We start from the raw sequence: 24,918 nt of genomic DNA, 5'->3' as shown, positions 1-24,918 counted from the left end.
CGCCGGTGACCGTGGTGCCATTAAGCGTGCTAGGCTATATCGATTAATTTAAATTTAAATTAATTTCATCGACAACTCAGCCGCCAGCACAGAGTGATGGAAGACTTTGTGGAAAAACACGACACTTATTATTACAGGGTCAACAACGTGATGTCAACATCAAGCGTCAATGTAAACCATCCAGATTATTCCACGCGTTTTTGCGGCAAACTCTCAGCATAAAATTGATAAGCAACATGCGAAGAAGTATGTCAACCGATTGCATAAGTAAAGTAGAATGTTTTGGCTTCCGTCCAGTAATTCTCAGCTTTATGGCCCCATTAACCTTTGTGCAGTTTTTTATTGGACACTGATAAGCAGGAGTAGCCTAAAAATAAGACTTGTCAACTGAGTAGAACCTACAGAGATCGAGAGATTAAACGATTGCAATGCCTCTGTGGCAATAACACCATTATGGAAGGAGGAGGATGAATAATCAGTCGATAATGGCGTAATCGCATCTTCCACATCACGGCCTCAACAGCTAGAACCTTCTCGCTGAAGAAAGGCTCAGAAGATTGGAATGATTCATGAATTTGCAAGAAAGTTGAAATGATTCAGGCGCACTATCCGATGAGCGGATGGATGAGCATGAGGTGCCCCTTTTAGCCACACGAAGATGACGATGATGAATGTGCTGGAATGTTTGCTCCAGTTTTCAATTCAACCCTATCTCGCAGCGTTTTCCCACCGTTTTGTGGATGTGGATTGTGCGGAAACCGCACGCACAAACGGCATTCAATTCTTGTACCCAGGTGCCAAAAGATACCACCCGGACCGGAAAACGGCCCCGCTGGGTCATTGTGGCATTGTTGCAGTAGCTGTTGTTGTGTGGAGTGTGTTAGTACCAACCATCGAGTGCATGTACTAACTCGTTTCGTTGGTAGAACCCTTTGTTACCGGGAAAAGCCACCCAGAAGGCACACAATCCATCCCCGATAGCAAGCCGAACAGGGCTTGGAGGGAATTATAATAGGCGGCTGACGCTAACTGACGCTAAATGGATGAACAGCACTGCGGGACACGTACTGTTGTTTGGGTCGTGAAAGGGTCGGATGTATTACCCCTGTCCGAAAAAATAAACGAAATGTGAAATAGCACCTTACTAAAAGGGCTACGAAATTTCAATGGAGCACTGTATCTGGGTGCTGTTTTGTATGGCCAAATAGAGAGGAAGGAGGAAGAATGCGATTATCCGGTTACCAAATTTGGGAACGTTTTTGGACACCTGTGCTCTCTCTCTATCTTCTTTTTCTATGCTGAGGTTCTGCTTCCTGCCAAGGTGTCTAATGTAAATGTGATAATTAAATTATGCCTATTGTCCAGCAGCTGAAAACCGTCTCTCGAAATCGTCCAAACAGAGTCGGTTGAACCAGGATGACGTTCGCTCTTACGATGACTTCCAGTGTCCAATGCCAAGTCAACTCTGGTGAACGATCGCTTCCATCAAAACCAATCGGCCAGTAGGGCTGGAAAGGTGGAAGCGAAACTTTCGCGATACAACATCATCATCTTCAGACAGGCGCGAGAGGGAACACACGAAGAGCACCGAGAAAAAGAGAAAGTTAATTGGTGTAAATCAAGTAGGTCGACCCATTGACTGCCCGGCACCAGTGCCACTCCGCAGAGTACGCACATCTCCCGCGTGCTGAAGAATCCGGCGCCTTCTTATCCGATATGTTGCACCCTCGCCCCTGGAGAGACGATCCAGACGAGCAGCTGGCTGGTTGTCAATGGATCGCCGCGGCCTTCATCACCAGACCCGCGGCCCGGCCGGTACCGACGATACGAACATTAAAGGAAGAAAAGCACAACAACAAGCAGTGCAGCAGTTCATATAGCGTAATTAAATTTCCACCGTGGCCGCGGAGCTATTCGTTCCCGTTTCTATCCCGCGCTGTACGCGCCCGTTGTTTGCTGAGTTGTTTTTGTTTTGTTGCCCTTTTTCCTTCGTTGCCACGATCCGGGAGCTACCACTTTCTGCTGTTCGGCTTTCGGACAGCATAGCATGTCAATTGGAAGGTTGTAGCTATGGTATTGAAAATAATGTAGCAAACAAAAAAACAACATCACACAACAAGAAATGATGAACGAAGAAAGCGCAAAAAAGTTAAACTTCTTTGCGCTATTCGTGGAAGAGGCGCGAAAAGGAAATGTTGGGTTGGAGGAAAAGTTTAATATGTTTAGGTCTCAGGAATGAGTGTTTAGTTTTCTACTTCGTCAGTTATTTTACATTGGATTGTATAATGCTTTAAGTAGTTTTTAAATTCTAGATTATTTAAAACCAATATTACAAGACCTGAACAAATATTTATGGCACTTTTCGAAACAAAAGCCGTACAGACATCTTGTATAGCAAAAAATTGATTCCACACTTTTATACAACCCAAACATCATAAGTGGAAATATTACTTTAGGCATCATAACATAAATTATTAAAACTTATCAATGATTTTGGTACACCACATTTGGTCAATAAGTGAAAAAATTGATGTAAACAGGATAAAATTTAGACCTCTCAGTCATTTGCTTTACAAATTGTGATTTTTAAACGAACAAGAGTTTAAAGAACAAAAGTGTTAATTTCAACCATCGTTTTATCGTTGAATTGCCTAAAATAGCACGTTGAAATTTAACAAAATATTTCTATTTTAATGAATAAGCATTTCAAAGGGAAAATAAATCATTTTCATCCCTTTTCCCACCACGATCTTCTACGCGAAAAGAGTTTGGGACTTTTTTACCCACCTAACCAAACAATAACAACGTTCCAGTGCCGTGCCAGCCAGCAACTGTTGGAACGGTTTAATTGATTTATCGCATTTGTGCAATGGCTGTCAGTGAAGTTGGCATGTCGTGGCCTTTCCGCGGGGCAGCTTTTCAGGGCCAGGAATCTTGAAAGAAAGCAGGCACTATTCCCGGGGTACGCACACAACACCCAACGCTACACGATAGCGAATGCTAAAAGCATTGGAAATGGTTGAACATTTTATTTAATTATTAACTTGAGCTTGATGAAGATCTTCAGCGGACAAGGAGAGAAATGGAGAGAGAGGGAAATGGAAATATTGTTCTTAAGCAGTAGCATTACAATTTTTGTGGCAGCAAACATTCTTCAGGGTTTCATTTCGTTCGTACGCAAATACCGTATTTCGTCCGACAGTTATTAAAAGCAAATTTGCGCAAAACGAATCATCTGGGGAACAGGCATAATAAGGCCACTCTGGGCAAATAGGATGCTGAAACGTAATTAAGAAGCTGTTTGTCATGATATGCCATAATTGATTCATTTTGGGGTGAATTTCCTTTTACTTTTCGGGAGGGCGTGGATGATGGGTTGGGTGGTTTAGATTGTGTGCTGCTGCTGTGCAGTTCAAGTGGTTTTTTGGGTATATGGAGCAATAAAGGCATGGGACAGCACTCATAAGCCTGTTGTGCATAATTTTACGCATTAATTTGGGTGCTTGTTTAAAGGAAGGCAGGTGGAGTTTGTACATTTAATTTAATTATGAGGGGTTTTTCTTGTTTTCTTTGTTTTTTGCTGAACTCCTCAGCGGGTATTATTGAGTTCACCCATTTTATACGTCCCTTTTAGGTACAAACGTATGACAATAGGGGGTTTCTGGGACTTCCGTTTCGCTACATCATGATACAATGAATATTCCTGTCAGTCATATTCAATTTTCTTTTCGCTTCTCTCGCATTAAGTAACCTGGATGCAACAGGGATCGAAAACAGTACCAGCCAAATGCCAACGAACGATGATAACCGTACGATCGGAAAGGTGTGGTATAATGCTAGAAATTAATAGCATTCAGTACCGTTACCGTACGTTTTATCACACCAACACGGAAGCGATAAAACATAACCCCTCCCCCGGAGAAAAGAGGGATACAGCTACCATACACACCGCCATCGCCTGTCAATAATGTCAAAACTGCTGACGCGCGCTCCACGTGTATATCCTTATGACCCCACGCGGTGCTGCTGCGTATGTGGGCATGTGGTGCCGTCGTAGTCAAACATAATATAAAAAAAATACGTTGAATAAATAAATACACAATACTGCTCGGGGTTTTCCATCCGCACCGCTAATGCCTGCAAAATATCGTTTCGACGTTTTCCACTCCCTGGAAAAAAGCCTCCACCATTAGAAACAAACCATCTTCACCCACAGATACATGTACACCTTCCAAACCTAGGGGCGGCACACTACAGCGGGCAGGTTCATGGACATTCATGGTTCGCGTGTCAAAAACTCGTGAGAGTGGCAGGCTTTCAAATGTCCTTGCAGCATAGGAATCACATTTCGAGACGAGACGGCGAAAAGGCGGTTGCGAGGTAAGTGGAGCTCATGAAAAATAAATCGCAAAGCAATATAAAAAGCATTTCCAAACAACGTCAAAGGTTTTGTGTGTCTGTGTGCTGCCGGTAGGGAAACATGCTGTTTTGTTTTGTTTAGTGTTTCGATCCTTTTTATTTTTGGGTTCCTTTGATAGTAAGGGCAACAGAAGAAGAGGAAAAAGGCTGCTTGTAAGGGCAACATAGAAGGACGAAAGTAGGTCCATTGAAAGGAGCAATAGGAGTAAAGGAACGTCGTGGTCTTGTTTGTGTTTGTTTGTTACATCAAGGCCTACTTTTATTCGTAATACCACCACACTAAAGCACATATTCGTCTTCAGTTACGGGACGTTCAATCGGGGAAGGAGCCGGAAATGTGATATGTTTTGCAATTTTTCCTCCTGCAGCCGCCTAAGGCTTGCTAAGTGAGGTTGAAGGACTTTTTTGTATTTTTCTGATGGTGCGAACTTTTGAACCTTAAGAGGGAAAAAAGGAAATAAAGTTTCACATTTCTTTTAGAGCGCGGGTAAGCATAATTGTAGGCGAAAATGGGAAGCTGTTCCAGTTTTTTAAAGACAAACCAGAACACACCGACTGACAATTTGTCGAACATGTGCTTTGCAATAACATTTTCCCATTGCTCATCGCACGTACTTCCCACGAAACCGCTTGTTAGGACAGGAGTTCGTGCCCAGAATACCAAATAGGCTGCAATGCGGTAAAAGCTCCAATGCAACGCACACGTAAGCGAAAAAAGAAATCCACATTTTTTCCACCGAGTCTAGGTCTCCCATGTGCCGAAGAAGATCCCGCCGGTGTACCAACGCTCCTCGTCCCGGGGGGGTTGTGCTCTAGTTCTAAATTAAAGCCAATGAATCGTGATTGAGAGCGCCCGGTTCAAAAACGTTACCTTCACCTTCATTACGGGGGCCAACATGCAAGAGCAAAACTGCTGCTATGTTTGCCCTTTGCCTTCACGAGCACGAGGCAGTACGGAGGCCAAGTACACGGATATAGGCTTTGCTTGATTGCTCGTACCGGGGATCGATAGACGATGCCACCAACATCACAGTGGAAAACCGCACCATTTCTCGAGTTTAAATCCTTTCACCTCTTCAAACGGTTTCCCGGTCCCCGCTAGCACACAGGGCATTCCCTTTGAAGAGGAGAAACGCGGTATTAAATATTTAATTCAAACAGATTACTTACGCTTCCCTACAGGTGAGGCCAATTAATAGGGTAGCGGGCAAATTAATTCCTTCACCAAATACTTTGATTGGATTTGGGTGCTGTCTCATTCCATCTTCCCTTCCCTGGGAAGTACCTGGGAATAGGATTCCACCAACAGAGCACTATTTAAATACAGCTCTCTTGCAAGGGCCCTTCAAAAGCGCGGCCCCGTGAAAGCAAGATATACAGTTCCATTGTAAGGGAAAAAGGTTGGCGCCTGTCGGCTAGGCCCGGATCCGCGTGGAGCATACCAACCAACCTCCCCCCTCCTGCCACGCTGGACGAAGTTCTATTGCAGTGCGCGCGTGAAGAACGGATCGATTTCTCCGCTCGCTCGTTCAACCCGCGGGAAAGTGCGACGGCGACGACGGCGTCGTGTTCGTTTAATGCCGCAAAGGATGCGGTTTGAGAATTGGATATACAGGGCTGGGGGGCTCATAAATACAGCCACCGTGGTTGTGAAAATGTAACGAAAAACGATATAAAGCCCCTTCTCCAAAGTCCTCTGTGTGCCTGGTTTGTGGTGCAGTACGGGCGCGCGAGTGAGCGACTTTGCTCTTTGCTGGATGTGGAAAATAATTTCGATTTATCGAACCCCGATCGCGTCCGTACCGGCATCGTGGTGGGGGAGAGAAGGGTGTTTGAAATGTTATGGCCCTCCTTATCTTCCGGAACGATCATCGGCTGGAGAATGTATTGAGTTTTGCTTGGTTGGTTTGTTGCTGGAGAATTGTCTTCGAGTGCGGATCCGGGGTGATCATTGCCTATGCTATTGAACATGTTATGATGTTTCATTTACTTTTACGATCGGTTGGCGGTCGGTTGGTTAAGTACAGTGGCCGGCAAAATAAAGTGGCCACTACTTACATTTTTACATTTTTCTAATTTTTTTCGTTAAAAGTGAAGCTATCTTTGTGTTATATTTTTTTAAACAATCTTCATTCTTTGCTCTTAAATGTGCAATCAAAATTTATTGAAAAAATCAAAGGTTTACCAGTACCAAAAATATTTTTAAAAAAATTAGTCCAAATCACACTGACAAAAAAAAGTGCCCACATGAATTATTTTCAACAAATTGATTTATTAAACACAAACAACAACTATTTAATATTTTATGTGCCCCCCTTTGGATCTTAGGACTAACTGCAAGCGCTTTGGCATACTCTCCACTAGATTTTCTATATGATTTGGGTCAAGATTTTCCCAGGCGTTCTCTAGGGCTTCAAAATATTTATCTTTATTAGTTACGCCAGTTTTTTTCACTCTATCATCGAGAATGGCCCACAAATTCTCGATGGGATTTAGATCAGGACTTTGTGGAGGCCATTCAAGCGGTTTTATGCGACATGAGTTGAAAAAAGTTAGGGTTTTTCTTCACTTCGCGCACGATCCTGGTGTCTGTTTTGCTATCTGTTATTCTCTTCCTACCTCGGCCTGGGCGATCTACCACTGAACCTAACGTACTATATTTTTTAAAGATTTTTCCAACTGCTGATTTGCTGATGCTATACTTGCCAGCAACAGCTCGATGTGATTCCCCGTTCTGAACATCGCGAACAACTAATTTTCGGACAGCCAGAGGAATTTGTTTTGTGTTGTTTTCCATTTTGTGCAACTGAGCCAAATTGTCCAAAATTAAAGTACGAATCCACTTCAATGCCAAATGCTAATGCATGCAACCGGTCGCTTGCCTAAACACCTCATGTCAACAAAAAATCTGTCAAAACAAAACGATAAAAACGATAAGTTTGATCGATTTGCATAGTGGGCACTTTTTTTTGTCAGTGTGATTTGGACTAATTTTTTTAAAAATATTTTTGGTACTGGTAAACCTTTGATTTTTTTCAATAAATTTTGATTGCACATTTAAGAGCAAAGAATGAAGATTGTTTAAAAAAATATAACACAAAGATAGCTTCACTTTTAACGAAAAAAAATTAGAAAAATGTAAAAATGTAAGTAGTGGCCACTTTATTTTGCCGGCCACTGTAAATGGAGGGAGGATAGCTTCCCGAACGGAGATGAACAAACATTAAGATTTAATAGGTTGGCCTCATTTGACATTTGCTCTTGAGTGAATGAACACAGAAGCTGTAGGATAAAGTTCTGTGAGTAATTAAAGTAAGTTATGTTCCATTTCACAGCCGAATGGGAATCGTCCCAAACACTAATTATATGACGTGATGATGTGACAGCAATGACATCACTGTGGATTGTAGTGCAATTGTCAGAAATGACACATGGTGCCTAAAAGTATGCAATTGATACGATTATAATTGATTACAGGAAGGTTTGTCTTGTCGCAGTGAAAGCTGGCAATCGATTCAATTTAAAAATTAAAACTTTTAAATGGGATTGTCTTACCCGTAAGATTTGCACAAGACAAATCAATTTGTTGCAATTTTGTATGTCTGCACACAAAAAGCATCGGGCCACCTAATTTGTGCCCACTCATGCCCATTTATTTTCCCCCTTTTCCCCGTTCACTTAAGACAGTCCAACGATGCGGTAATAAATTTCAATTATTTACCACCGCAACTAGGATCATTACCAATCGTACACATACCAATACACGTACGTACACACGCACACGCTATCTTGAGAAACGTGCATAAATCTGCACACCGCTAATGTCATTTTCCGCCTATTTGTTCCCGCGCCGTTGGCTTCCGCCGTTATTCGATTCACACGTGCTTTCTGTAGCCTTTAGTGAACAGTGGCAACACAAAAAAACCCTACGCAAGCAGGCAATGGATTTGTTCTATTTTCTCTTTCCGCGTTCACCATCCCCCCGATCGCATTCCATTCACACGGTAGCATAGCAACCAGCGCGGCCGTGGAAAGCTGGTGGACCGCGTTGAGCTGGTTGATGTTTTGCTTTTCCTTGCCGCTCGGACGAAACCGCAAAAATGAAATCCGCATCTACTTGGGGGGGAGGAGAGGGTTTCCCCGTTTGCTTTTGCGGTACACCGACTTACCGGATGAAGTTGGCTGTCAGTCTACAGTGGAAAACATGGAGCCGGGGCAGTATTGCCATCGCTTTCCCAGGTCCCATTGACCCCGGGGTTCGCTGTTTTCACAGCTTTGGTGGGTGACAGCGGTACAGAGGCTGTTGTGTTAAAATGCGCACTTCTTCCGCACTTCACAACGTTTTTTGCGCGACAGCAGTTTGACAGTTTGACAGATCGAGAGCAATGATAGTAATCAATGTCGGCGGGGGCTTGACTAGGTGATAAATTTCCCCCTTTTGTTGAAACAACGGCAATAACCAGAATAACAATTCAAAATGTGCACCAACTCAAAACGGTACAAAGTAACAAGACATCACACTTTCTAATAGCGACCGTTTTGCAGATCGAGAAACACTTCACGAACTGCTCTGTTTCTCTCCTTCCGAACTAAAAACAAATATCTCCACATTAAGTAGCATTATAACACGTTGTTTGTTGTTTCACTATTGCTAAACGACACTAATGAACACATAAGCCAACTCGCGCGCGATTACAGTTAAGCGCTCGTCTATTAGCGCCAAACACGCGGCTAAACGTTGCTGTGAGGCAAAAATTATGCGACTTTTGTTTTTTTTTTTTTGCTATTCCTCTGTGGTCAGTTAGACGTAATCGAGCATCTTAAAACAGGAACAACAAGATCATCCGTAGTTTTTTTTTTTTTTTATTCTGTTTGCTCGCAAATCGCAACATCGCAACGTTTCGCTGATTCTCAGGGTCATCCGGGTCAGAATGGGTGCGTTAGGCCGCGCTGCTCGCTGTTCACAGCCTCTCTGTTGGGACGCGGATTTTCGTAACGCTCGTTTTGAATTGGATTGGATTCACAGCGTTTAGTGCAACTTCTTGGTCGCCCCCTCTTCTCCGTGCATGAGAAAGTGGGCAGAAGGGGAACGTTTCGTTCGCTGCTAGATTGAGAGTATGTGAATCTTAATTCCCCCGAATTCCCTCGCCTGCGAGACGGCCGCACACGACTCCCCGCGTTGGTTGCAGCAGTTTAAATTTAAATTGCTCTTCCTTTTCGACTGTTATTTTTGCATCCCGTTTTGACCACTTTGTGTGTTGTGTTTTGTGGCGTGCGCTTTTCGGTTGGTGTTTCGTTTTCTGTTGTTATGTAGCTAATATCTCATGCGCCCCCGGTTTGATCCTCTTGAACTACTCTCTCTCTCTCCCTGCTTCCCTGCTTTTCCTCAGAGCGAAAAAGACGCATGAAAATGTATTTTATTTTTACATATATTGTCCCATGCATGGGGTGGAAGCAATAACACATTGAAAAAAAAAAACAGTTTTCATCCTCATGCAGCCTTCATCTCTTTCACGACAACAGCAAAACGGCGAAGACGTCATGTATCGAATGCCTCCCGATTTGCCCTCTTTACGCGTTCGACTCGAATTTTTTTATGTTTCGCTCGCCGCGTGTAATTATTATTCGCCAGCATACACTGACAGTGACGATTCCAAACCGGACCCGGCATCCATTGGGCGCTCCCAACGAGAGACCGGTTAACGAACGGTACGATGATGTCATAACCCCAAAGCCTCCTTCGTGCCTTCTTCTTAATGAAGCAGCAGCAGCAGCAGCAGTGCAGTGAAACGGACGGGCCATTTAAACGCATCTTAACCAAAGTCACCGCTTCTCACGACGGCGTCCCAACTGGGTGCCAGTGTATGTCCTTGTCCCAGAGATCCGGCCAAGAAGAAGGGGGTTAACTTTATAGCCCGTTTGCCCGATACACAGAGCCGTTAAAATGCTTGCCATTTTTAGTACTGACCACTTTTACACGCGCTACGGTATTCATTGTGCACATCTCGCCCGGTACGTTTTATAGTCGAAGAACGGGGTGAGAATCAATTAGAAGCCAAAAAATAAGGCAACTTTGAAAGTCAAAGTCAGAGCGGCCAAGTGTGCCCGCCGAACTTCTGGGGTGATTATTTTGATTTCGTGAATATATCGATCGAAAGTGGGCAGACGTTTACATTAGCCCGGCCCGCGCTGACGTCAGAATTGGCGATCTGTTTCGATCGATTCGATCGCGTGGGATTGCTTGACAGCTGTCATAATTTGAATGGGTGCGCGTTAAATATGCTGATGTGGATTGATTGCTTCCAGCAAGGTCATTCGCGAGTTATAATAAATGCGCCGTTTTTACAATTGGTTATTTATTGTTATAGGCGAAAGTTTTATTTTTACAAACCTATTCCACCAGAAGGATTCCACTTGGATTTGCTTCGAAAATACTCTTTACCTTAAAAAGAGACCACATTCCGTGTTTGGATATCTCCAGTGCGAATTCCTATCCGCAGGATGCATTCTAGCGCCAACGGTGCCGAAGTCAAAAAAAAAGAAAACAAGCCAGCAATGTTTATCCGAAATCCCCCTCCAGAGCTCACTACTCAACCAGCGCATCTTGCGTGATGCTCTCGCTCGGACGTTTGTTTAATCGGGGCCCTCCTATCGGGAGGCCGATGTTTGTCTTTCAAGCGATTGGGCGTTCCATCTCCGTCCACAACAACGCATGAAGGCCCCCGGTCGGTGGATGAAATTTATCTCGAGCACAAATATTTACACATCAATTAAGTGACGGTTAAGTTTGCAATGATGACGGATGGTTTTGCTGGCCCTGGCGTGCGTGTGTGAGTGTAGCTGCCCATCGAACAGGAATGTCCGCTAACACAAACGTCAAACATAACCGGGTGCAGAGGCGGAGTAGACAACCCGTGCCTATCGCTTGGGTGAAGTTCATTAAGGAACAGAAAGAGGTACAACGCTTCAAAATGCGATGGGCTGTTGTAATGGATCTACCACGCTAAACTTTCTCTCTCCCTCTCTCGTTACACCGGAGCTGAATAATGGGCATGATGGGTGGAAATTGATTTCCTTCCCGAGCTCATCAGACGCCTGATGATGACGATGAACGTTTCATCTTTCACGTCATAATCGACGCCATACTGTCGCCCCTGCTAGCACATTGCTAATAAAGCTTGAAGATAAAGCTTGAAGAAGTGAGATTATTGGGTTTGGCATAGTGAGCTGCATGAGTGATTAATTGAGAGTAAATCGATGGATTTGCTTTTTCACAGCATGCTGCATCATTCAGCCAATTAGTGAAGATGATCCGCATGCCGATACAAATGTAACGACAGTTTGTGAGGCTTGCCTATGATTTCTTCGTAGCAATACGTACTAAAAAGGCTTTGCTGAAGCGAATGAGAGGCTTCAAACCTAACGGTGAGGTGTAACCGATTACCCAGCGCACAGCTATAGAAGCAGCCACTAACCTGTCCATTAGGCTTTCGTGTTACTCCAACGTACGGCGCGCACGCGTGATGAGCTGTCAAGTGCCCGGTCGTGTATGCAGAACCGGTCGCCGAACCTACTCCGCTCTCCAGACTACCGGTCAACGAATCAATCAACCGTTGCTTGGGCACGCCGTTCGCCCGAGAGTACTTGCACACCGTAATACCTTAAGGCCATGGCTCCGATGGTATGCCCTCGACATCGTGCTTGGTGTGTTCTTGATGCACCACCACCGGCAGCCACATTCCAGCGGTGAAAGGATTTGTATGTGGCCAAGGTGGATGAAGTGTGTGTGTGTGCGTGAATCACGATCGAGACTAGAACGTTGGAACACCCAGCAGATCATGGAGCATAAGTCTGTTGACTCATGCGCTTCGAGACGATGACCTAATGCATTCTCAGCCCACGATGACTCGAGGAAGTTGGCGTTTGCTTACGCGGTCACCTTTTCATTTCCCAAGAATTGGAAATTGCTTCCATGCATACATCATGCTTCAATTTCTACATCTTGCAAGTGCTGTGCCAGTGAAAGGAACGATGTCACTGCACCCCAGTTGCTCCACATAAACAGCAAACTGATGTGATTATCATTTTTTGACCTCCTTTCCATCGTGTCCCAGTTGATTGTTTTCGTGGAAATAGATGCATTTATGTCGTTTGAGAAAAAAAAAGAACTCAAGCAGACTTCACATAAGAAAGACGATTAAACGAGGCCATAACTTACCTCCGTAGATGGCAAGCGAACATATGATACGGCACACCACTTTGGCCATTAAATAATTAAGCTACCACACGAGACACGCGCCCAACAAACAGATCGATTTGTTCGGTTCGTTTCGGTTTTATACTTTTTTTGTGGGTTTCATTGATTCATTCCTGGAAACAGGGAAACGGGATGATGCCCTACAATCAACAGTTCCGTTGACAGATCTTTCGCAATCTCAATTGACATGAATTGAGCGGAAAACAACTGATTCATCAGCGAATCGGACCACTGCGGACGAGGGGTCTGGCAGGAGGCAAGTCTTAAAAATAGAGCACACGCCGAAAACGTTCTGGAAGCGGTGAACGACTCTTGGACACGACGGTTTTTTGTTGTCCAACCGTTCACTTTCCTATTTGGATTCGTTCAGTGATGAAAGAATCGTTGTTGTTATTGTCGACATATGTCTCTAGCAACGTGAAGGCTAACGTTGAACAGGGGGCTACGACAACATATGGCACAGCATACGCTGGAGGTGTTTCAGAGCAATCAATGAAATTAGTTCCCGTTGCATGAACGTGAAGAATTCGAAAACAAGCCCAACACGAGCCTTGTCGGACCGTAATTAGAAGCGTCAGGGAGACGAAGCAAAAAAAATCTGTTCAACACATCACAAACGTCGTAAAGCTTCTGTAACAAGCACAGATAAGCAGATGCAAGCCAAGACGTCGACATCGTTACCACTATCATGTTCACCGAGACAAAGGTTCACGTGTCAATTGCGCCCCCAAGAAAAGCAAGGAGAGCATTACAACCAGCGGAAAGCGGAAAGCGGAAACGAGAACCCCTTATTCTCGCTCATCAAAGTGGAACTAAGGACTGAAGGCTGCAGGGGAGGATATCTCGTTGTTGTCGTTGTCATCCAAGCCAGTATCGAGATGCAAAACCTTGTCAAACCGGGGGGAGGGAGAAAACACCAACACGGCCCGGCTTGATGGCGGGTTTGTTTACATCGCACGCTGCACGCTACCGAACCATTTTGGAATGACTTCTTCTGGTGGTAGTGGCGCACCAAGAGCGATACTCATCGGAGTGTCGGCGGGACACGAAAAGTAGGTAGAAGAAAAAAATCCCCACATGGTTGAGATGCCGTGCAAGGCATCATGATTTTCCGTCCCATTTGCAAACTACACAAAAAGAAAAGGAACGGAACCGCTTGAATATATGCTGGAACGATACCGTATCGTGCATTTCGGTTTACGAGGTCGTCGTCGTCGGCCTGGAGAAACTGTGGAAAACATTGCAGCGTGGGTGATGCCGTTTCGGTGCCTCCGCCACCGTCTCGGAATGATAATTGCCCGTGACTATCACGAGCACTCATCATAACGATTCAACGAGTCCTGACATTGCTGGCTCCGGCCACATTCCAGTAGCTCTTGTTTGTGATTTATAAGACACGCCGTCGCCGTACTCATTCAAATCTGTTCCATCTGCGGACGTGTGGTCGTGAAGGATTGCGGGAAACATTTATGATAATGTACAAAAATTGGATAACGGACGATTAATGTATTGAAAGACAGAAACACACACAGGCTTATAGCTTAATCAAAAAACCTCTCCGATAAACTGCCATCCTGTGATTAGTTCTACAACGTTGGACCGTTACGCTCGAATGGAGCGACTTGTTCTTGGGTTAAAAAGGAACTCTAATGGACGTAACCTGCGGGGCTTATCGAAAAGCCATAAAAGTTTGGTTGTATCAACTCGAGCGTTACTATTTTCGGGACAGAGCACTATTCCCATCGTGGTATGTGTGACCAATTGGTCGTCACAAACCGATGTCAAGTCTTCGTACCCCTTACAATAACCTTACAAATCGACGCATTTGAGATTACATGCAAAGGGGGCAACGTGTGTATACTTGGTGGGGTGACAATGAAAGGCTTCTTCTTCGTCAGACACTCTCCCGTTTGGGGAGAAAGAGAGAGAGATTTAAAAGATGTCCGTAAAGAAACTCGGGATTTAATTGAAGCGTGATGGTTTGACGGGCAAAAGCCATCAACGCCACACAAAAAAGCGCTCATTACTACAAGTTGGAGTGGGCGCGAGTCAGCTTTGAAGTGACGGATGAAGACAGTCCCGACAGTTCCGTCACTTGAGACGTACTTCAACTGCCGGTGAGTCTGCTGGAAGCGACCGAGGATTTAAACGTGAAGTGAGATGAAAAAAAAACTCGAGATAAGATAACATTTACACACCATTTGACCCAAAGAAAGTAACGCGTCGGCGGCGAGAAGACCATAATTAATCGGAAAGCGAATAGACAAATCATCTGCCAGAGAGCGAGCGGCATTAAAACACCCGAAACCACTCAATTTTGCTGTTCGCGTGGTGGAGCTATTACAATAATGAATAGCATTTAGCCGTCTCAGCTCCATTGTTTTGCGGCCCTCGAGTTCGGCAGTGCCAGAAGCCACTTAATTCACTTCGTCTCTTTAAATGAAACTGATGACTTTAAACCCGTGCCGATGTTGAGAAATTGCTCAATAAAACCACGATTCCGGAATAGAATTAGCCCCGCAGCCACGAATGTAATCCATATCATCATCGGCGTAATCGTAATCGACGCTGAATTATAGCTTCTCCGGCGAATGCCGGACACGATTCGCTGGGTTTGTGTGGGTGGCGCCATGCTGAGACGTCCCTACCCATCCTTCCCCCGAGGCATAGTAGTTTTGCTGTGTACCGTTACCGTTAAATAATACGCGATATGATGATGAAGCTTCTTTTCCGCGCTGGATGCCGAAGCGCAAAACTGGGCCCTCTTAGATACCGCCGGAATGGGGGGGGGGGGGGGGAGGGCTTCAAAAAACCCTTTCTTTATCGGTAGGTTCCCGTTCTATTCAATGTTTGTTCATCATCGTCATCATCATCATCACCGTCGGTAGCAAGCGAACCGAGGGAACACAGTTCACAGATGAGTCATGTTTTGTATGTTGCTTTCGGTTGGCCTTCAAAGTGATGTGAAATCCGTAATGAAATGGGAGCACAGCATAGATAGGGAAACTAACAAACAAATACAGCAGCAACACACACAGCCCCACAGTTATAACGAACAAGAAGAACCATGATGTTCATCCGTCTGATGCGCCCGATTAAGGTATTACACTACTAGGCACCCAAGAAGCCGTTGCGCTCCATGAGCAAGCGTTTCTGTTTCCTCTACTAAATCGCACCGAAGTTACCGCACCGATTACGAGTCATCAAAACAAACTGGCCGGAGAAAATACACGGCAAAAAGGTAACAAAGCGCTCACCAAAGCGTCTGCACGAACAGGGCCCAGCCAAGAAAGCAAATCATTAACTTCTTGGTTTGGTGAAGAAGGTTTTATTTTTCTCTGTTTTGTTTTTTAGGTATGTCTGTTTTCGTCTACTTGTTTTGGTGGCACACTCTCTTTCTCACGTGCTTTTTGAACACATTTAACGTTAAACCTCGTTCCTCTCTATCTTACTCTGCTCCACCCAGAAAGGCTTCCAAAAGACCTTCAAAGTGCTTCCTTCTTTTGATTCCCTTTATTCTACACCCATCCTTGAGCATTCATCCCCCTCCCCGAGAACCAGTTTCTTTCCGTGATAAAGATGGGTTTAATGTGCGTGTATTTTTTTTTCGTTTTGTTTTTCAAGACGCAAATAAATACACAAGACAGTGTAGTTGTGTTTTTTACCGTATTATGTTCCCTTCCTCGCGATGCGCGATAACGCTTTCCGAACGGTTTCGAGGTTCGCTTTGGATGGTTTGCCATGCTAGTAGAACCTTCTTCACAGAGCCCCTCCCCTTCGCATTCCCCTTTCTATTCCATTGCCTATTAGCTTTTTCGCCCCAATAGCTAGAACATACACCGAGCTTTCCCCGGCTAACGAACGGCTTTCACGTTGGTACAGACAAAAAAAGGGAAAAGTAATTACCTCCCTGCTGAGGAGCAAAAAGCTAAATTAAAACGGAGAGATAAGCGTAGGGGGGAAAAATGCAGCAACGAATGGAATGCAGGTGTAGAGGCATCGTTTTGTGAAGTTAATTGACACCCTGCAGAAGGGTGAGACACAGCATCCTGTAATTAAAATTTATTCGCTATCTAGCTGCTGGTGCGTTTCTGCACATAAGCAATAAGCCGTTGTAAACAAACACCATTGAGCGGTTCTATCGAGTGAACATAATTTCGTAGAACATATTTTCCAAGCAAATCTACTTCTAAGCTTGATATTTTCCGATGAAACACATCGGGCACACCACCACCACAGTAGTGGCACATTGCCAAACAGGACATGGAAGCAAATGTATATCACCCAAATTGACCCAAATATTCAACCATAGCAGAGCCAATCAGAAAATGGAGGAAAAAAGCGAAACAAACTTAGTCCAAAATTAGGTGAACTACAACCCCCATCGGTCGCTGTTCGTTATTATTTTCCCTTTCTCAATAAAACGCTCAACCCACAACACTCCTCGACAGAAACAAACTGTTGAAGACAGCGATGACATAGTTTCTTGCTTTTCTTTTGTTCTTCTTCTTCTTTCCCTCACCCAAGAAAACTCAATTTTCGCTACTTTTGTTTCGTTTGCAGAAAGAAATATTCGAATGTTTTTTTACCCCCTTGTGACGGGTGCACGACCAGAAATAAAACTATGCCAATATTTTGCCATTCCCAGACGATCCCATTTTGTGTGCCAAATCGATGATGGGTGTGTTGTTCTCTCCCGGAGGGTTCAAGAGCCCACCAATACTCGGACGTCCAGTCGAAATAGTTCGATTGGCTATTCAAATAAAGATGTAATACCGAAATTCGATTTTTTTTTTGGACGCTAAAGGTAACCACACCAAACGCATAAACGAACAGTGTGGACGAGGAAAAGGCATAACGTTACCAATTCGAATTTCATTTCTGGCCCGGGCGGGTTTCCGGGAGTGCAGGCTTGGCTGCAAATAAATGTGCACAAACAAACGAAAGAAAAGAAACAAAAAAAAACAACAACTCCCAGATCCAGATTCAGGGTTTGCTGCCATCTGGTGCGAAATTGAACGTTGGTTGTTAGACCACTTTCAGAACCACGGGGATTTGGTGCCACCGGGCCACCACAGGCGCACACAACAACAACAACAACAACAGCAAAAACCCATCCCGAAAAATGTGTGTTTAATGAGTTGTGCCGCAAATTACGCTTTGCCCACATTACCAGCGAGCCATTATCGGGAGCCAACAGGAGAGGGAAAAGGTCGTGATTGGGAAAATACGGTAAGGAAACGTAAACTTCACTCCCTCCCAAAACGTTCTTAACGACCTCCCATCGGATCTCGAGGGCAGCTTAAAGGTGTTAAGCGAGCGCAATCGTTCGCGATACAATTGAAACTTTTGCTCGCTTGAAAATTACCGAACCCGCACCGTTATGCTCCGTTTTTTGCCCGGAAACGGATTTGATACGGTCGAGCGGCATATGATCCCGGCCGGTTCGAGCATCAGCAGCACAGCGGCAGAGTGATTATTGCCGTTTCAATTTGTAGCTGCTCTTTTGTTAAACACTATTGTGAGGATTTCCTTACTTTTCTTGCCATTTTTTCCCCTCCTGTGGATGCTCTTACACTATGTACGAACTGCTTCTAATGCCAGGGATAAGATGGTGAGCTTTGTTTTGGGCATATATACGTTTCAGGAAGTGAAATAATTGCAGTGCAATTGTGCAGAGCCGAGAGGTAAAGGTAATGGAAGAAGAAAAAAAAACATAAGCAGAAAGAAAGCATAAATTTGAAATATTTGACGTAATTTGAGGTTTCAAAATTTTAAACGCCAACTGAAACATTACTCAGCTAGAACAAAACAGGCTATATATATCCTAAACTGTTGATATGTATAAAACCAAACGAAATCTACATTTAATCTAAATACTGAATGTTGCTGAATTGCTCCTTTTTTAAATACCCAAATAACTGTTGGCTCCAACGGACGGGCTGCCAGTCTAGTGGTAGACGCGCCAGTTCCTACAAGACCGGACGTGCATCTGTTTCTCATCCAAACCGTAATTTCGTAAGAGATATTATTGCGTCAAGTTTTTAACACAATTTATGATTGGAATGTTTGAAACTGTACTTACCAGAAGGGGGGATATCCAAAAATGCTGAGAATTGTGTGGAGTCACTTGTCCTTCAAACTCTAGAACACCCGCTCTTCTCCTCCAGTATCGACGCCGGCGGATCGATCGAATTTAATCCTTTTTGGTCTCGCTGCAACGGTTTAAGTGTACATCTCCCCTAAAACAATTCTATCCGCAAAAGATAAACACGACAGTTCCGCTACGGAACCTCACAATTCTGAATTTCACTCTTTTCGCAAACCGCTTTTCCTTTCAGCACACAGACAAACAAATACACACACACTTGGTATTGGGTTTCACTTTGCACTTGGCTGCACCAACACGCTTGCAAATTCGATGGCGAAACTCTTACTCTGCTGGGAAATTCATCGACCGAACACGTTTTTTTTCCAACCTGCGCTTAATTAACACCTTCACAATAACAAATCGTACGCACACACACACACACACACAGGCACAATTACACTTGTAAACCACGGGAAGAATTATTTCACTCAATGTAAAAATATTTCCTCACACAATCACAATCAGTTGGGGATGCACAAGAGCAGTGCGCGCGCTAAAAGCAGACAACAAAACTGGACACTCCGTCCTGTTCTTCTCCCAATCAAATCCGGTGGAAAATCCTGTACCAAAGGTACGAAATATCCTGCACACAGAGAGAAAGAGAAAGGAGAAAAGCGGGAAAGGAGTTATTGCGAGTTTAATTTATGACTCACCACTGCTGCTGTTACTGCTGGGGTAAGGGTAAGGGGGAGACTACCAGTTTTTCCCGGGGTTTTCCTTTGTCCCAAACCAACGACGCTCCCTTTCCCGCCCCATCACCACAAATCACCACACGTTCAGGATGAACACAGTTTCTCTCTTTCTCTCACCAACACATCCTTGCTCGCTCTGTTTCCCTACGCCCAAGGGCGGCCTGAGTTTTGGGCGGTGAGTAATGCGATGTTTATGTTAGTCGCCCCAGCCTGCTATGCTGCTAGAAAAACTGCTTCCAGCCTACCCTGAGCTCGCGGTGCAAAGATCGAAGGCCACACCAACACAGGCGCAACGGGAGGAGTTTTATCCCGATGACGACACACATCCCGAAGCACGTTTGGGGCGAGCTGGACTCGTGTGCAGATCCGTGTGTCCTTCGGGCGTGGAGCAAAAGTAACAAAAAGAAGAACAACCCAACCGTCCCAGCCATCCTGGCGTCGCCAGCCAGGATGATCCCCCTCCTGCTGCCCGTACAATTTCAGCGAAAGCCGCGCGCACGTTTGTTGTTTGCGTGAGGTTAGCAGCGAGCAAATATGCTGGGCGCGTGTTGCTACGTTCTATCGGTGTTTCCATGGCAAAGTCCATGTGGTAGTGTGTTGCTGCTTGCTCAAAACGGACCGGACCGACCGAGCACGCGTTTTGGGGCACGGTTTTCGGGCACACCAGCTGCTACTGTCTCACTTTCCGGCGGGCGTTTAAAGAAGGTACGGCAGCATCCCGTCGTCCCTTTGTGTTAGGTGCTTCCTCTTGCGCTCTTTGTATTTGCGTACAGTCGCCCCTGCCACAGCCAGAAATGATTTCACCCACTTCAAAGAGGGAAGCTTCGGTTTAAAGACGGTTTTCCGCACTTTTGTTAAAACTTTTCCTTACAATTCTATTTTGCACCGAGGGAGAGCATCCACCCGGAGAGAGTGGTTGGGCAGGCGAGCATTGAAAGGACATTATATGCTGCGGTTTTGTCCCTTTTTTCGGTCCCAAATGCTTGCGCTCTTCCGGCGTGTCATAAGCACTAATTACCACCCGATAAGGGAAGTGGTGTGTACAAAATTTATCTACTATCGGGCGGAGAGTTTCTCGGTGGTGCTGCTGCTGCTGAACGAATCTCCGCCGCCCCCTGGGCTGCGAGAATGCAGATGATGCTCCAAAGAACTTACTTATCATTAGATTCGATTAGAGTTAATTAACGATGAAATGCAAACGGCGGCCGGCGTAAAGTGTGGTGGCGTACTGGCGAGACATATGCTTTTATGATCGTTAGCGGTGGGTTGTGAATTGGAGGTGGATGCTGTTGCAACGGAGAATGTTATCACATTCGAAGGTTGATCTTTATGTGAAGCTTCTCTGAACAAAGTAATTAGTCTATTTTGTAACAACTTATTTTGTTTGTTTGTTTGTTTTTTTCATCAACGATCTCGTGAGTGTGTCAACAATTAAAATAAAATTCTCCACGAACTGAAAAGATTAAGACCTTAACTAGGTTCAGCAAATATTGAGCTACGGTCTAGCCCTAAAGTATCATGGAAAAGCTTCCAATACAAATATCTTGCACCTTTTAATGTTTACAAGTTTGGCTGATAAATCTGTTCGTATAACTATTCTTAGATGCAATACTCATTAATTTAATGTTAAAACACCATCTTCTAAGTAAATGTGATTGTTGGCATTTAGTTGGCATGTGTAGTCTGTGATTAAAAGTGTGTGAAAAGGCCATTTTCATTTTAAACGATAAAATTCAAATTATGAATGCAAACAGATTTACAGTTTTTTCTCATTAAAATTGCGCTTCCGTATGTATTTTGAGCGTCATTGGTCGTTAGTGTATTCATTCAAGAATATATTAAAAGTGATTTCATAATTCCAACAAAAAAACATATATCCTTTGACCGTCTTTTCTGTACCGAAATCCAAATGTCACATCTAGCTTTCAAGCTCTTCCGCACGAAATATTTTATACACTTTTTTTCTTTACTCGCTACCTTTTTCTTCCCTTTGGAAACATAACATCAACATTGCATACAGCGTTGGTTACCGTAGAATGGCCAAGAAGACGAAATCACCGGAAGAAAGAGAAAACGAAAAAATACGCCAAACGATGCGCCAAAACAGAAGCGCTTCTCTAATCGTCCGATTGTTGTGATCTTTGGCGTACATTCAGCGAAGCAAAACCGATGCAGAAAAAAAAAAAGAAAAACCGTCACAGTAGGCGAACAGCAAAGATAGGAAAGCGCATTCTTCTCCTTGATTGCAACACACACATCGCATCGAAATGTTGACTTCTTTGATGGTGAAAAACCGCACGCCAACTGGATGAGGACCAGCACCGTTTGCCCGCGGGTAAAGCAACAAGGAGCAGCGGAACCAAAACGAACGGTCCTAAAGTTTTGCAAACTTGCTATCGATTTTTTTTGCGCCACTGGCACGTTGGTCCTCCCTCTATCATGGGCGCTATTTTACGACGCACGGTAAGGGTATGTGGGGGGGGGGGAAGCTAGGGGTTGCTTTCCATCCACCGCAGTCCACCCCCAGTCACACACACACAAATACACCCTCTTCTGTTATACGGGGAAAAAGGGGGATCCTGCTTTTCTCCCGCGCACACGCACACATGCACCAACACTCCCTCCCCCCAATGGCAAAGCAGGCGTGCGAAGAGCGAGAAAGCGAGAGACTGTCGGGTACTCCTCGGGCCAGAGAGCGTGACGGAGCAGTTTTCTTCCGTCCTTCCTTCCTTTCGCTGGATTTTAAATGTCCTGAGCGCGCGCCAACACCCGGAAGGAAGCAAACACACCTACACACACATACACACACACATGGACACAGAGGGAGGGCACGAAGCGGTTAGAGACCGGCGCCGTCACGAATCCTACCGACGCCGAATGATTGGAACGTGGAGCCGGCGTCTATTTTGCATCATATTGGATCGAATCTTCTGCACAACTCACAAACAATTTTGAAGGTAGTTTTTATCAAACAGATTAAAAGCACTAAACGCACAACATTTAATCTTCATCAACTTAAGTATTTAATACAATTGACACTTACAATGCACCTCCGTTTTAAATGTTTGAACTCTGGATATGCGCTCTTTCCGTAAGAAAAACAAATGCACGAGCCAAATCACTCCACTTGCACGCACGACAGTTTTCTCAATATGATTTTAACGAATTTAAACACTTCTCTATTCAGCTCTACCGTGTTGCTTTCCTCTGTTTACGGTTAACTTTACTCCACGAGGCACACGCACGTACGTCCACTCGGCTTCGCGGTCTGATTCGAAATGAATGTTTTGCAATGAAGGAGCACGAGTGAATCGCTCGAATGAACGGAAGCTTCCAAACACGCTGCTGTCAAAGTTGGACAATGAGCAAATCACGCAACATCAGTTGACCCAGTGTGCAGGGTGTGTAAATATGAAACCGTTTTGGTTGATGAATGACGTAAAAAAAAAAACAAAAAATATTGTTTTATGTAATTTACTTCATTTGCTTTAGATACAGTTACAAAAAGGAGCTGATTGAATTGATTATTATGTTTTTGAAATAGCGTTAAATTTATCAGTTGATTTTTCCAAGGCCGAAAGTCGCTCTGATAGTGTTTTTGTTCACCGTGATTCAAAGAATAATCAATTTTCTGTAAGTAAAAATGTGGGTACGTTCTATAATTCCAAAATCAATCCTGTTCAATTTACTCAATACTTTTACACTAGAACTTATTGAACTAGATTTTTGAATTTGTTTCATATTTGCTCCATGTGTTTGCTTGAAAAAATAATCATTTATATGAGTTTTCTTGCAAGTGCGCCTAAATGTATGCAATTGAAACTGCTGCTTTCGTCATTCGTCGTTTGCTTTCAAATGTGTGAAGTTGTTATTGTTTACTTGTACCGGTGGTGATGTTAGTTTCCTACGTTTTTAGTGCTAATTGTGGGCGATTGCTTTTAAAATACCTCTCACGGCTGTAATTTAAGCAGTAAGTGAGCAGTTCAACATTTTTTGTAACGATTTGTTTTTGTAAATGAAATTTGTTGTAATGGTTTGTTGATGTGCGCTACTCGCTCCTTCATGATTTCTAAATTTTCTTTCCCAAACTTACACTCAACGTAATTACTATTTACAAAATGCATTAACATATTTATTGAAAAATATCAATCCACCTCCTTGCTTGCGCAAAACCCTAACCCTGCGCGAACGGCGAGTTGGAGTTGGTGGTGAGGAAGTACACACCATTCACACCACGTCCACGGTTCGACGGCTCGCCGCCCATGTTCGCGTTCGCACCGCTCGGGGTACAGCGTCCCTGCAGAATCTCGGCATGGTTGGCACAGCGCGTCGAGCGGAACCCAACCGACGATGAAACCGACTCGGCGTAGAAATTGTTCACCCGGTTGTGCGCACAGATGCCGGCCACATCCAGGATGCATCCCGGCTGCGAGCGACCGCCGTTCGGGTAGAAGTTGGCGTGCGCCAGCGGCTGATCAAACCCAAGCAGACCGGCATTGGTGAAGATGGCTTCCGTGTACTGCGCATCGTCGGCGCCGAACAGATCGGCCTGCCCGTTCGAGAACAGCGGACCGGCCGGGTCCAAACCGATGATGGTGTTCAGCTGCCCGTTCTGGTGCTTACCGGCGTTGGCCGCCACGTGCGCGCCCAAGCTGTGGCCGATCAGGTTGATGTTGTTGCGGGACGCACCGGTAGCGGACACGATGGTGTTGATCATGCGCGAAATCACCTCCCCGACAGCGCCCACCCGGTTGCGGGCGGCAATGTAGTTGATCGTCTGCGAACCCGCGCCCCAGTCCACGTTCACGATGTTGAACTCACCGACGCGGATGAAGTGATCCTTGATGGCCCAGTGCAGGCTGGCATCCTCGCCCTCCAGGAAGCCGTGGATTAGGAAGCGCGTAGGATGGGCCGGATTGAAGTTGCTGCCGGAAACGGAACCCGCATCGTTCCAGCGGATCACTTGCGGATGGACCGGATTGCGACGGGTATACAGACGGAACACAACGTCCGTCAGCGGATCGAACAGCGGCTCAACCTCATTGTCACCCTTCGGCACATCGTAGGGGTTAACGTTGATCAGACGCAGCCTACCGTTACCGTCGGGAATCAGGGCCCACGGGTGGTTGCTCTCGACCGGGGCAGCACTGCCCAGCGCGACGAGCCCAAGAACGCTTAGTATCACCGTAGCTGCTTTCATGTTTGCGACGACTAAACCAGTGCGGACCCCCGGGGGACGCTTTTAAAGGACAGAGAAAGAACACGTTCCGTTCCGCTCGGCGTGGGGCGCAGCTTATCGACCGTTCGGTAGGGGGGATTATTCGACGCTGCAAAGTAGATATCGCTCGCTATCTAATCCTTTGCTGGCGTTGCCTTCCAGAAAGTTGTACACCGCGCTA

General features: G+C 45.0%; 2 protein-coding genes across 7 annotated transcripts in view; both read right to left on the bottom strand.

Annotated features, from left to right (window-relative positions):
* LOC121600391 (AH receptor-interacting protein-like) overlaps window positions 1–22,804 on the bottom strand; it is a 61,813-nt gene extending 39,009 nt beyond the window's left edge. For 4 of the 6 annotated variants that reach the window (XM_041928933.1, XM_041928938.1, XM_041928934.1 and 1 more), the window contains exons 1-2: window positions 22,563–22,804; window positions 18,762–19,410 (exon numbers count right to left, since the gene is read on the bottom strand). The gene's annotated coding sequence lies outside the window, so the exon portion shown is untranslated. Of the gene's footprint in view, window positions 1–18,761; window positions 19,411–19,636; window positions 19,662–22,562 lie in introns of those variants that run through there. The other 2 variants (XM_041928935.1, XM_041928936.1) reach the window with 2 other exon arrangements.
* Window positions 22,805–23,623: 819 nt separating this feature from the next.
* On the bottom strand, window positions 23,624–24,755 carry LOC121598324 (pancreatic triacylglycerol lipase-like). Its single transcript, XM_041924990.1, has one exon. It carries the CDS (start codon window positions 24,717–24,719, stop codon window positions 23,694–23,696), a length of 1,026 nt encoding a protein of 341 aa, XP_041780924.1. The 5' UTR covers window positions 24,720–24,755; the 3' UTR covers window positions 23,624–23,693.
* Window positions 24,756–24,918: the final 163 nt, after the last annotated feature.

The sequence above is a fragment of the Anopheles merus genome, chromosome 3L, assembly GCF_017562075.2.
Source record: "Anopheles merus strain MAF chromosome 3L, AmerM5.1, whole genome shotgun sequence".
Classification (NCBI taxonomy): domain Eukaryota; kingdom Metazoa; phylum Arthropoda; class Insecta; order Diptera; family Culicidae; genus Anopheles; species Anopheles merus.
Note: the sequence above shows the minus strand (reverse complement) of the source record. Positions and strands in the feature narration are given on the sequence as shown.